This window comes from Zea mays, chromosome 1 (assembly GCF_902167145.1).
Source record: "Zea mays cultivar B73 chromosome 1, Zm-B73-REFERENCE-NAM-5.0, whole genome shotgun sequence".
NCBI lineage: Eukaryota > Viridiplantae > Streptophyta > Magnoliopsida > Poales > Poaceae > Zea > Zea mays.
The window spans coordinates 229967444-229982093 of NC_050096.1; the positions used below are offsets into that span (position 1 = coordinate 229967444).

General features: G+C 43.5%; 1 protein-coding gene across 1 annotated transcript; it reads right to left on the reverse strand.

Moving 5' to 3' along the window:
- Positions 1–4562: 4562 nt before the first annotated feature.
- On the reverse strand, positions 4563–7582 carry LOC100381643 (putative actin family protein). The gene is made up of 5 exons (NM_001174458.1): positions 7434–7582; positions 6343–6423; positions 5840–6233; positions 4958–5571; positions 4563–4866 (listed from the first exon to the last, which is right to left on the reverse strand). The coding sequence occupies exons 2-5, from the start codon at positions 6400–6402 to the stop codon at positions 4801–4803; spliced, it is 1134 nt and encodes a 377-aa protein (NP_001167929.1). The 5' UTR covers positions 6403–6423; positions 7434–7582; the 3' UTR covers positions 4563–4800.
- Positions 7583–14650: the final 7068 nt, after the last annotated feature.

The following is a 14650-nucleotide window of genomic DNA, read 5'->3' on the forward strand; positions in this document are numbered from 1 at the left end:
AAAGAATGCGAAAGAAAAGAAGCGATCCAAGCGCAAGAGCTCAAATGAACACTACAAATCACTCTCTCTAGTCACTAGGGTTTTGAATGAGATTGGGAGAGGATTTGATCTCTTGTTGGTGTGCTTTGCAATGAATGCTAGCTCTTGTATAGTGGTTGGAAGCTGGAAAACTTGGATACAATGAATGGTGGGGTGGTTGGGGTATTTATAGCCCCAACCACCAACTTGACCGTTGGAGGAAGCCGTCTGTTTGATGGCGCACCGGACAGTCCGGTGCACACCGGACAGTCCGGTGCCCCTGCCACGTCATCATTGCCGTTGGATTCTGACCGTTGGAGCTTCTGACTTGTGGGCCTGCCTGGGTGTCCGGTGCACACCGGACAGGTACTGTTTGCTGTCCGGTGTGCCAGTATGGGCGACTCTGACTTCTGCGCGCGCTGCGCGCGCATTAAATGCCGTTGCAGGTAGCCGTTGGCGCGAAGTAGCCGTTGCTCCGAGGATGCACCGGACAGTCCGGTGCACACCGGACAGTCCGGTGAATTTTAGCGGACTAGCCGTTGGAGTTTCCCGAAGCTGGCGAGTTCCTGAGGCCGACCTCCCTTGGCGCACCGGACACTGTCCGGTGTACACCGGACAGTCCGGTGAATTATAGCGGAGTTGCCTCTGGAAATTCCCGAAGGTGACGAGTTCGCGCTGGAGTCCTCTGGTGCACCGGACACTGTCCGGCGGTGCACCGGACACTGTCCGGTGCTCCCAGACCAGAGGGCCTTCGGTTTCCACTTTGCTCCTTTGTTGAATCCAAAACTTGGTCTTTTTATTGGCTGAGTGTGAACCTTTTACACCTGTATAATCTATGCACTTGGGCAAACTAGTTAGTCCAATTATTTGTGTTGGGCAATTCAACCACCAAAATTAATTAGGGACTAGGTGTAAGCCTAATTCCCTTTCAGTAATCAAGAAAACTCACACAAATCATTTGTATTATAGAAGATGGAGTTCATGTGCAAGACAAACACTTCTCGAACCCACCCCAACAATTTGTTGAAGCTGTTTTTATGGTGAAGCTAGAAAACCAAACCTGAATTTTTTGAATTGAAGCCCTTCTGAATAGGCCAATCTGTAGCCCTAGATATATTTTAGAGTAATCTCAATTTAGATATGGTATATGTATAATTCTAAAAAGTGTTTATGATAGCTTCACAATGAACTTGAAGGGTTAGCCCAACAATCAACTAATTACGGTTCAACAACAGCCCATTAGAGGAGCACTTTTTCCTCCTTTGTCTTATTAACATCTTAGTACTATACATTAGACCTCATCTTCTTTGCATGAACATAGGCGAGCTCAGGTGGGGCCAGTCTAGCCTAACAAGGCGTGGCCGAGCACTCGGGCCGACATGACCGGGACGACCGAGGTTGGCATGGCTGGGCCTAGGCCTATCAATGGTGGCCGAGCATGGAGCTAGCATGGCCTAGCTAGGGCCATCGCGGCAGTGGCACGGGGCGGCTAGGGGTGGGATAGGCCAACCACGTTCGAGGGTGGGTAGGGGATGTGGAAGTTGCGACAATGAAGGAGAAAGAAAGAGAGAACAAAATTTTCATTTTCCAAGTTGGTATATTGGGTTTTGTCCAACTTCTAGTTTTGGTTTTTTGGAGCACTCATTTAGGTGCTCTAAAAATTCATGGATTTGACCCTTAGATGTGGATTTTTATGTGCTTTCAATTTTATGGAATTGAGCCATTTAGCTAGAAAAATAGAATCTGCAATACTTTGAGATGTCCCAAACGTCGATTTCTTATACTGCACAATTTTCATCATGTTATATGACACACAACTAATAACTGAGTGTTTAGAATTCAACATTCAATTTTTGTAGGAAAAAACTGAAAGCATATACATAATCGTTTCACCGTACATATTTGCCTTTTTGTTGGTTAAAGGAATGTCTATTCTGTCAAACTAGAAAGATCATAGTTGGAAAATTCTCAAGACTATGGATTACTAACACTTGACAGGTAGTAAACTCTAAGGCCCTTCTGGGGCACATGAATTTCAAGGGAACTACACAAGGAATTTCTCGCATTATAAATATTTTGTTATGTGTTGGGGTATGTGCTATAAGCATGGTATATTGAAGCATTTTGAATTCTTAATGATGGGCCTCTTTACAGAGAACATTCTTATTGTTAGAGTATATATATTAGGATATCTCTAGATATGGAAGCATCATGTAATTCTGTCTTGCTTTATATCACTAAGGGAGGGTATTTATTTCATAAGCAATGTACTCATGTATAATCAGGCCACAAGGTTCACCAATATAATCCACCATCACACTAAAGTTGTTCCTTCTACACTTCTCCCATTTGATATGAAAGCCATTGATGTAGAATTGCACTATCTAAGCTACTGCTCATTATGTAAATCAAAATGTTGCTTTTGATAGATTCTCTGACATTAACATCTAGTTGATTCCCCCTTTAACCCATCTGATGTGTTTTTGTGAGTGCATCAAAAACTCATAGTTTATGTACTAATGAGGTAGAGGAGGGATAGAGAGTATGAGTACCATACATTTAGGGCTAAGGTGGATGACGGTCATGATTGTGGTGGCAGTCAGATAATTAAGCGCCTCTGTCTTGGTTCGTCTCTCCTCCTCGCGTATTAAACCCTTGGGCGAAGCGTTGGTGGCCAACGACGTAGGACGTTAGGATCTACATGAACCATCAACATGTTGAGCATTTTGCGATCATTAGTGTGCTAGAGGGAGATCGAGTTCATACCGAATTGTGGCGGCTAGAGTTCTTTAGAAGCACGAAAAGCATTGGGTTCTGTGGTGGCCTTAATATAGCGTCTATGATGGGGGGGCACAACCATTGGAAGGTTTATACCCCCCCATCAAGGCGAGTGTTAGTTTCGGACTCAGTCCCTTGATCGAGTCCGAGAAACATATCCAACATTTCTCCTATGTTCCACCCTTGATAAAATGACACATCAAGCCCAATGCATTATTGAGACCAATTAGGTGACACTGAACTCATTGACTATAGCATGCTTATATGAACTCTAAATATCCCAATAATCTAATGTATTTACAATTAATCTTTTTAATATTAATTAACTTTATAATTGTATATCACTAGTAATATCATATTAACATAATTATTTATTTATCATGTAAATATTTTCAGTATTTTAACTAGTGTACATCATTTTTCTAGTACATTATCAAAATTAAAATCATTTATGATTAGTAATTAGTTATAATAATAGGTTTTAAATGGTTTCATCAAATACTTTTTTCTTCACGGATACGAATAGTACCGAATATTTCACGATTTTTCAATACGAATCCGAAATCGAGAAAATACTAGAAATCAAATTCAGATACATTCATTTGATATCCATATTAAAATTGAATACGAATATCTACATTATCATTTTTAGTGAATACGAATAATTTAGATTTCTAGACATTCATACCCAGCCATGTATGGCTGCACTATTCTAGTTTTCAACATATGTGCCAGAGCTAGAGAAGATGAGAAACAGTCGATACACGAGTCACACAACACGTCGAGATGCAGTTGAGATGCCCACACCTATCCACTACGACAATACCTCGGTTAAGGATGAGTCAGGTTTAGGTCACGCGAAGCAAAAACCTACCCACGATCACACCTGTAATGTCTACCTAACCTAGCCCGCGAGGTGCTGCGATTGCACCCCATGTGTGCAATTTAAAACCCACACCCGAAGGTCACTGACGGATTTCTAATGTTGAGCAACAACAAAATATTTAATGAGTCATTAGCTAAATTACTTATTAAAAAAATTAATATTGTATCTTAATAATTTTTGCGCAAGATAGAGAATGAACCAAATTTCGGGTCAGGTGTGGATCACCTTCGGGTCGAAATAGAAACCCCACACTCGTACCTACAAAACTTCAGGCAGGTGTGGATTGCATCTATAGGTCAAAATCTTCAACCGTACCCGTACTCGTCTTCAGGTTTCAAGTTAAATTATCATTCCTAACCTCGCTGGCATCTATAGGTCAAAATCTTCAACCGTACCCGTACTCGTCTTCAGGTTTCAAGTTAAATTATCATTCCTAACCTCGCTGGCTTTGCCCACGAGATCCCCATGTATGCAAGGGGGACGAACCTCTCTTGTCTTGTTTGGGAGCCAGTGGATTTCTTGTCTTGTTTGGGAGCTAGTGGATTGAGGGGTTAAAATCCTATTATATAATGTGATTTTAGCCCAAGGGGTTGAGGAGCTAAAATCCTATTATATAAAGGGATTTTAGCCTGCTCAATCCTCTCGCTCCTAAAAAAAAATCTTATGGCTTGTTCGGTTAGAAGAAGTAGACTCCTAGATTTAATCTCCCTCAATCCAGTCATTTTCTTCCATGCTTGTGGTTGTGAGAACATAAGCACCACACAAAAAATTGGAGAAGCAACACGCCAGTGCCCAAATCAGTCGGAGAATGAACAAACCTACATTAAAGCAGCAGAAACGATGTTTCAAACGCGAACTTTGTTACGGAGTACACATTGTTACAAAAATTTAAAAATATCATGCACATTCCAGGTATCCAAGAACCCATAGAATCGAGTAAATAATACAATCAATATATATATAACCAAACTACATACTTCATACAGTGGACGGCTGACTCCACAATGTTACCGGATATATTGGCAAACACAAAAACTGCGAGCTATAGCAGAGCAACCACCCATAGATATGTCATCAAACGAAGGTATTTCCAGAGGAGAATTAAGGCTAGGTGACGTCTAGAAGCACTTCCTGTGGACAATAGCTGGACCAGACTCCTCATACTCAGCCCTTGAGATCCACATCTGCACAGGGAAAACAAGAACTTATGTCAGAACTTCACAAAATAGACTCAGATAGTAGATACAGAATAGCCGCCGGAAAACTTGGTGTTACCTGCTGAAATGTGCTCAGGGATGCAAGGATTGATCCTCCGATCCAGACACTGTACTTCCTCTCTGGTGGAGCGACGACCTTGATCTTCATGCTGCTTGGCGCGAGCGCAGTGATCTCCTTGCTCATGCGGTCGGCGATGCCAGGGAACATGGTGGATCCACCACTGAGGACAATGTTGCCATACAGGTCCTTCCTGATATCAACGTCACACTTCATGATGGAGTTGTAGGTCGTCTCGTGGATTCCTGGAGCTTCCATACCAATGAAGGATGGCTGGAAGAGAACCTCCGGGCATCTGAAGCGCTCTGCGCCTATTGTGATCACTTGTCCATCAGGCAGTTCATAGCTCTTCTCAACTGATGAGCTGCTCTTGGCGGTCTCGAGTTCTTGTTCGTAGTCGAGCGCGACATATGCAAGCTTTTCCTTGATGTCACGGACAATTTCCCGCTCAGCAGTGGTTGTGAAAGAGTAACCCCTCTCAGTCAGGATCTTCATGAGGGAATCAGTGAGGTCCCTACCAGCAAGATCGAGACGAAGAATGGCATGCGGGAGGGCATAGCCTTCATAGATTGGGACAGTGTGGCTGACACCGTCTCCAGAATCCAGGACAATACCTGTCAACCAAAACAAAATCCCAATGTGCATTGAGCAACTGAGTGAAATAAAAAGGAAAATATTTCTATCCATTTCTATCCCCATATCATTTATGCAGCAATTATAAAAAACGGTTCAGGTGTTCTTTTGAAGAAGATTCTATTGAATCAGATTTAGTTTTAATATCATATTTCACCTTTGGTCAACTAGTTTATACTAGATTAAGATTCCAGAGCAGCAAAAAAAAAGAATGTACATGAATAAAATGCTGATTATTTGATCACTTACCAGTGGTACGGCCACTAGCATAAAGGGAAAGGACAGCTTGAATAGCAACATACATAGCAGGAACACTGAAAGTTTCAAACATGATTTGTGTCATCTTTTCCCTGTTAGCCTTAGGGTTAAGAGGAGCCTCTGTAAGAAGAACTGGGTGCTCTTCTGGTGCTACACGAAGCTCATTATAGAAGGTGTGATGCCAGATCTTTTCCATGTCATCCCAGTTGCTTACGATTCCATGCTCGATGGGATACTTCAAAGTCAGGATACCCCTCTTGGATTGGGCCTCATCACCAACATAAGCATCCTTCTGTCCCATCCCAACCATGACACCAGTGTGGCGTGGACGACCAACTATACTTGGGAAAACAGCACGGGGAGCATCATCTCCAGCAAAGCCAGCCTATAAGAGATGGGGGGAAAATAATGAACATCGACTGAAAATTAAATTATAAAAGCTGCCTGAAAAAAAGGAATCTGCAGAGAATATGACGCCAAGTGGCCACAATTACCTTGACCATTCCAGTTCCATTGTCACAGACTAGGGGCTGAATGTCCTCTGAGTCAGCCATTTATGTTAAATGATCTGCAATCTGCATGAATAAAAAAAGTTACCATGAGCAACATTTACTAAGACTGACACCAAAGCTCCAATACATGCAAACGATTTGTGCAATAGCACAAGGAATGACACCAGTCCCTGAAGATTTAGTCAAACACATAGCCAGTTATTAAAAACAACACTGTGATTTCCTGACAACTGAAAACAGTTGTGGCGGCTGATGCTGCTTAATTTCTACAGGTTTTACTGAGTAGTGCTGCTGCAGCTAGCACTTCCTATCGCAGCCAGTTATGATTCCTCACAACTGACGATCTGAAATGTCATTTTCTTATCAGAAGGCATTCGATGCATCTGACACTAGACAGCTCAAGAAGTCCAGCACATGAGCACAAACGCATCAATGTCCAATGCACAAACCTCATGACCTTCCCCTTTTGGGTGGAAAGAATTCCATCTCCAGGATTTGTGGACATGAGTCATATAATATTTTCAAACATTTAAGAAATCTTGAGTCAGCATTTGGTTATAAGCCTAACCTGCTCTGCAAAAGGACCAAAATTTGCCAAAAAAATTTATAGCCAGATGGAACTACAAAAACAATAAGAACAATAAGGCCATAGTATAGGAAGTTCTAAATCAGGACCAATACATTTTCGTGGTCATTAAACGACTAGATCCAAAAGTTCCTTTCTAAATTCTAATCACAAGGATCTCTGCACTGTTCACGTGCACAGATGAACTATACGTCCATTACCAGAAGCTTATTATATCCAAAATTTACAAGGAGAGGAGATCTAGTGCAATACTACTAGCCACCTTGAAATAAACACAGGATCAAAGCATCCACAGGTCACCAAAGTCTCAGCAACTTTGGCGAACCTTACTCCTACTACGGATCCAACACCTAATAGAACCAGCGAACCCCACTGCATGACTGCAACCTATCACCCAGCCTCCAGTATCCAGTCCTCTAAACATCCTCGGCAGCAACAAGAAACAGCAACACTAAAGAAGTACGGGAGGAGCCCTCGATTCGCTCACCTGTGACGGGGAGGAGGAGGTTGCGGCGGCGGCACGAAGCGTACCAGGGAGGCGAGCGGGCGGGTATAGAAAGAGTGGAAGGCGAGAGGCGCGAGATATAGAGCGTGGCGACGGCGAGCGCGTGCTAGGGTGGCAACCGTGAGAGTGGCTGGCGCCTGGCGGTGGGAAACTGGCAATGAGGTGTAAAGGAGGCCGGTGCCGCACTGGAAAGTTGGGGTCCTTGGGGAGGAGGGCGGCTGCCAACGCGGAATAATTTGCCCACTTGGGCTGGGGCACCTCTTTCTTCTCTTTCGGTTCTATATTTGATTGATGCATCGTTTTTTCAGCTTTCCTTTTCAAATTTCATTTTCCGTGTATGCAGATCGAAGTCAGAAAGACATGTAAGTTCGAATTTTCTAGTGGCGTGTATTCCATGGCCGTACGAGTTATTTATTAAACGTCTCATGCTTTCTTCCATCCCCATATATTGAGATATTAGATGTAACTTAAACTAATTTACACTTCAATACACCTTAACACATGTAGATTGAGGGTTTGTTTGGTTAGCTCTCAATACATATAGATTGAGTGAGATTAGATGGGTTTAAATCTTAAACAAGTCAAACTTCTTTTTAATTTTTTCCAATACCATCAAATCCATGTGTATTGAGAATAACCGAACAAGGCCTAACAAGTTTCATGCAATATTTTTTGGAGAACAGAGTTTCTGGCGTTGATGGTTAATTAACTCTAAACTTCACATTTACATATGAAAACAAGTTTTATGGAATGTTTTTTTGCTGCTCCACAAAAATGTTGAAGTTCATTCTAACTCCACATTTTTTGGAGAACAGAGTTTCTGGAGTTTAAACTTTTTGACAAACAAATCTTGAAGCGAAGCAAATCTTTTTTTTCCTAATTTCCCAGCACTAAGCTCAGCTCGTGCTCGCACGTTGGAAGCTCCGGTGCTACCGTTGAGGCCTCTTGGCTTGCGGACACCGGTAGCTGCTCCGACCCCGCCGAGGTTGGCAACTGCACGGGTGAGTGGTATACCCCCGCCGCCGCCATGCAAGTAGCTGTAGGCTGTAGCTGTAGCGACGCGGGAGAATGGTTTGTTGGTGTCCCATTTCCTGTTTGCCCGTTGACTGTGTAGTGTTCTTCAGTTGGAGTTTTATCGTATTTGGTCATGGATTACTTAGGCCTAGACACGTGAGAAAATGGCTTGCTGTCCCATTCCCTGTAATCCTGTTGTAGTGTTTCTTCAGTTGGAGTTCTCAACAAACTGTGTAAGATCTGTCGGTCATGGATTCGTTCTGTTATTTGGGCGCTTTTTCACCACCAAACACCACCGTTTGCTGATCAGTATTTTCTTCTTGGCTGCTCAGCATTTGTGTGCAGTTCTTTTGTCAGATGTCCTTGCGCATTTGCTGGATGTTTCCATGATGCTACTAGTACAGCTCAGGAACTTGCTCACCCGAATCACCACTCACCAGAGGATCAGAACGCATTCTATTGAATTCTGACTAAAAAATACCCCTCAGTTTTATGTTTCAAACTCTAGATCCAGTGACCTGCTACGCGGTGCCGACCCAAGAAATCATTGCGGGGGGTTGGTCAAGCCTCTGCAACAGATTTCCTGAACAAGTCCAAATCAGACCCAACCAAGTTCCAGACTTCAATGTAAAATCTGCTGGCCGGAGCAAGGTGAGCACCTAAAATATAACTCTTTAATTAAAGACTAGATCTAATACCGAGGCTGAGGCTCCCACATAAGCTTCAGGGGGGTGTTTTAATATAGAGACTAAACTTTAGTCTATACGCCATCGAACCATTGATGATATTTAAAAGTATTAAATGTAGTTTAGCCATAAAACTAATTATATAGATGAGTACTAAATGCTAACTAGTACACAAGGGCGAAGCTATATATAATTTAGGGGTGCAGATGCACTCCTAAAATATACTGAACTAGTTATAAAGAGCAATTTTTCACCTTATATGCATCACCATCACATCATGTCTATGCACCCACAAGGTAATTGCACCACCCTCAAATTTACTCTAGCTTCGCCACGACTAGTACATGATTCGTCCATGTAATGCAATCGTAAACATTTGTTAATCATGAACTAATTAGACTTCATATGTTGATGTGGCTAATTTGTTTCCCTCCGAAAGAAACTTCTTTATTAGACTTAATATCTCATGGAAAGCCTTATCAACGATACCATTTGTTGCCTTCCAATGCAATAATTCCAACGTGCTACATAGCTTTTTGTGGTCTTGTTCACAATCTAGGTATAACAAAGTGTTGTGGTCCTCTAACATGTGCTCCAGTTTTTATCTAACATTTTCATTATCACGTATTTCTCTTCATCATGCAACATTTGTGCTAGAGCATTGTTATCTTCAGTATCTTCAGCCTCACCCATTACAACATCTATAAAAGAAAACTGTGCTGAGCATTGTTCAAAATTGTGTTGTCGTACTCCTCATCTTCATCCTATAGAACCCCAGATTCTCCATGCTTGATCCAACAAATATAGTTAGCCATGAAACCCTGCAACAAGCTAGTGAAGTGGAATTGGTGCCGATGACGAGTATTCTCTCTCGTTCTTACAGTCTCTACATGGACAACACATGAAACCTTTAAGCTTGTGTCTCCCTGTCGTCTTCAGGAAAATAGTGAGCGCCTTCAATATATCCTTTAGAATGTCGATCCATATTATACATCTATTGATGATCCATCTATTGTATTTATAAAAACATTGTTGATGCAATCTTTGTAATAAACATATAACACAATCAGCCACAAAATTAAAGAAATATAAACAAATAAATAACTATCCTAACTATAATATACGAGAGGATGAACTTGGTAACCTTTTTCACACTAAAATGAGTGAAATTTTTAACAAATTCTTCAAAAAATCTTGACAACATCTCCCCTCTTATAAAGTATTATATTACCTTCATACATAATACACAACATATGAGAGGATTAAATAAAAAAATCAATAAATATTACACAATTATACTTATGTAGGCAATTAACAAAGCTCAAATCTCATTTGCTACTAATTTCTACTACATTCAGAAATATTACAACACATAATAGAGAATAACTTACTAATTTTTCCTTAAATATAGAAATCAACCATAAATATCAAAAAAAAAATCTAAATAAAGAAACAACTATACTATACGAGAGGATGAACGTGCTAACCTTTTTTGCTGATCAATGAGTGAATCTTCAACAAAATGTTCAAAAACGGACAACACCATTCATCTTTTCAGCTTATAGTGACATAAAAAGAGAGCTTTGTGTTCTTGGCGCCAGCGAGAGGAAGGAGAGGGTTTATAAAGCAGAAAGATTAGTATCGGTTGATAGCTCTAACCGGTGATAATATCAAGGATTTAGTACTGGTCGATGTCTTCAACATGTACTAAAACTTTGACATTAGTATCGGTTAGAACCAACAACTAATAATAAAGCTTCCAGGAATTAAAACCAACACTGAAATTGTTAACATGACTTCCTTCTCTTAATTTTAATACCAGTTCTTAGAAAAATGGTACTGAAATTAAGGGTTGGAATCCCAGTTCTCCAGTAGTGGAGCCCCACATACGTAGGATGAAGGAGTAGACGTTATGATCAAGACACCAAATGTGCATAGCTTGCATTCCGATCTTTGTGGGATATAATTGAACAATCTGAGATCTCTTGTAAGTTGTAACCCTACCCTTTGCCTATATAAGGAGAGGTATAGAACCACCGATTTGTGCCTTAATTAACATCCATTATAGACATAGGTATAATCAATAGCTCATGTAAATCGAGCATACAAACAAAGAGATCTACTCCAAAGTAGAATTAGAGTATCACACTAGTAGAAAAGAGCTCTGAGGTGGTGACACGCAGAAATTTATACTTGCGGTTTCAGTTACAGCACGCCAGTGAAAAAAAACAGGCGGGTCCGCCTTAACGAACCGACAGTGTAAATATATATACACTGGCGGTTCACTTAACACAACCTCAGTGTAAAGGATGTATTTACACTGGCGGCTTTATTAAGTAAACCGCCAGTGGAAATATCATATACACTGGCGGCTGTATAAAGTACACCATCAGTGTAAAGGATGTATTTACACTGGCGGCTTTATTAAGTAAACCGCCAGTGGAAATATCATATGCAATGGCAGCTATATAAAGTACACCGTCAGTGTAAAGGATGTATATACACTGGCGGCTATATAAAGTACACCACCAGTGGAAATATCATATCCACTAGCGGCTGTATAAAGTACACCGTCAGTGTAAATGATGTATATACACTGGCGGCTGTATAAAGTACACCGCTAGTGGAAATATCATATACACTAGAGGTTCACTTATTGAAACCGTCAATACATTGCATGAATAATCGGTACGAGAGAGGGGTTCACTTATTAAAATCGTCAATACATTGCATGAATAATCGGTACCAGAGAGGATTCAGTACCCCAATACATTGTATCAATACCAGAGAGGTGATCAATACATCTGAGATAAACAATATATCACTAACTACTTCATTACATCTAGCTACTTCATTACATACACTACATCAATGATATTCCAGCAGCGATCCAATCTCTCAATAATGTCATTTCTAGACTTGCATTTACATTCAGCCAATCTGACACATCGTAATCAGCTTGGCCATGCGAACTACTCCCTGATCCTCCTATGTGGCCTCGGTCCAACAAATAGTTATGCAAAGCAAAACAAGCAATTATAATCTTCACTTGCATGCTTCTTTCGTAAAATGGGAGTCCTTGTAGCAAATGCCACCTTGATTTGAGTAGTCCAAAAGCCCGTTCAACTACACTACGTAGACTCGAGTGGTGGAAATTAAACTTTTCCTGCACACTCTCTACTCCGGTTTGATTAAAATCTTCTAAGTGATGTCTCTGATTCCGATATGGTGGCAAGTAACCTTCGCGAATTGAGTAACCAGCATCCACTAGATAATACCTTCCTGTACACAAACAAATAAACCCAGAAAAAGATTTACTACATCGTAATGCATGTATGCAATGGCGCCAACGTAACATGCATGCCACCATACCTGCTGGTGGGTGTGGATAGTTCGCTTCTTCCATACAACTCCTGAGCACTACCATGTCATGGCAAGAACCAGGCAACCCAGCACCTACAAAAGTGAACCGCATATCCATGTCCACTATAGCTAGTACATTATAGCTAGGCCACCCTTTTCTATTTATGTGTTCAAGCCTCGACTCATGACATACCTGAGGTGGAATGTGTGTGCCATCTAAGGCTCCTATGCACCCATCAAAGAAATGGGCATAAGGTCTAAGCTTGTTATGCACTTTAGAAAATGTTGGGTCCTTTGGACATATAATGATTTGTGCAAAACTATACAATGCATCTGCCACCATAGCCATTTTTCTATGTATGGTATCTGTCGGCATTTCGAGACCGGGGGGTCCCTAGGCCGACGAGTGAAATGTCGCCGCGTGCCCCAGCCCAGATGGGTCGGCGCGAGGCCGAGCGCGAAGGGGGGAGAAAGGTGGCCGGAGTCGGGCGTGAGAGAGGTGGAAATCCCGCGGCCTTCGTGTTCGTCCCGCGCTCAGGTCGGGTGCGCTTGCAGTAGGGGGTTACAAGCGTCCACGCGGGAGAGGGAGCGAGCGGCCTCACGCGAGCGCCTGTCTCCTCCTCGTCCCCGCGCGGCCAACCCTCTCTAAGAGGGCCCTGGTCCTTCCTTTTATAGGCGTAAGGAGAGGATCCAGGTGTACAATGGGGGGTGTAGCAGAGTGCTACGTGTCTAGCGGAGGAGAGCTAGCGCCCTAAGTACAGGCCATCGTGGCGACCGGAGAGATTTTGGTGCCCGGTTTGTGTGATGTCGTGGCTGTCGGAGGAGCGCTGGAGCCTGGCGGAGGGACAGCTGTCGAGTCCTTGCTGACGTCCTCTTGCTTCCGTAAGGGGGCTGAGAGCCGCCGTCATCATAGAGTATGCGGGGCGCCATCATTGCCTATCTGGCGGAGCGAGCCAGATGGGATGCCGGTCTTGTTCCCCGTGGCCCGAGTTAGCTTGGGGTAGGGTGATGATGGCGCCTCCTGTTGACGTGGCTGGTCTGCGCCCTAGGTTGGGCGATGTGGAGGCCCCTCCGAAGTCGAGGTCGAGTCTGTTTTTCGTGGCCGAGGTCGAGTCCGAGCCCCTGGGTCAGGCGAGGCGGAGACAGTCGGCTGAGGCCAGGGCGGAGTCCGAGCCCTGGGATCGGGCGAAGCGGAGTTCGTCGTCTTCCGGGGCTAAGCCCAAGTCCGAGCCCTGGGTCGGGCGGAGCGGAGTTCACCGTCTTCCGGGGCTTTGCCCGAGTCCGAGCCCTGGGTCGGGCGGAGCGGAGTTCGCCGTCTTTCGGGGCCGAGCCCAAGTCCGAGCCCTGAGTCGGGCGGAGCGGAGTTCGCTGTCTTCCGGGGCTTAGCCCGAGTCCGAGCCCTGGGTCGGGCGAAGCGGAGCTTCCTATGGTGCTTGCAGCCGGGCCTGACAGCATGTTAGCCTCACTCTGTCAAGTGGCACCGCAGTCGGAACGGCACAGGCGACACTGTCTTTCTGTCAGGCTGGTCAGTGGAGCGGCGAAGTGACTGCGGTCACTTCGGCTCTGTCGACTGAAGGGCGCGCGTCAGGATAAAGGTGTCAGGCCACCTTTGCATTAAATGCCCTTGCGATTTGGTCGGTCGGTGCGGCGGTTTGGTCAGGGTTGCTTCTTGGCGAAGACAGGGCCTCGGGCGAGCCGGAAGTATGTCCGCTGCTGGAGGGGGGCCTCGGGCGAAACGGAGATCCCCCGGGGTCGGCTGCCCTTGTCCGAGGCTAGGCTCGGGCGAGGCGTGATCGAGTCCCTCGAATGGACCGATCCCTGACTTAATCGCACCCATCAGGCCTTTGCAGCTTTATGCTGATGGGGGTTACCAGCTGAGAATTAGGAGCCTTGAGGGTACCCCTAATTATCGTTCAAGGCAACATAGAATGTTAAATGTTAATGCCCTTCACCCGCTGAAGCATTATTTCCTCAAGGATATAATGAGCTTCGGACGAAGGTTAAAAACGGTACAATTACGAAGGTTAAATCTTCGTAATTGAACTCTCAGAGATTATATAAAACAATGTGAGACATAAATCATTAAAGACAAGCAAATTATAAATAAAAGACATCATTTACATATTATATAAACAT

Bases quoted from the DNA above. Each gene is read 5' to 3' on its own strand.
- LOC100381643 (NM_001174458.1), bottom strand. From the start codon at position 6,402: ATGGCTGACTCAGAGGACATTCAGCCCCTAGTCTGTGACAATGGAACT. The intron at 5,572-5,839 runs GTAAGTGATCAA...TTTGGTTGACAG, and splicing joins TGCTAGTGGCCGTACCACTG to GTATTGTCCTGGATTCTGGA. The intron at 4,867-4,957 runs GTAACACCAAGT...TTCCCTGTGCAG, and splicing joins CCCTGAGCACATTTCAGCAG to ATGTGGATCTCAAGGGCTGA.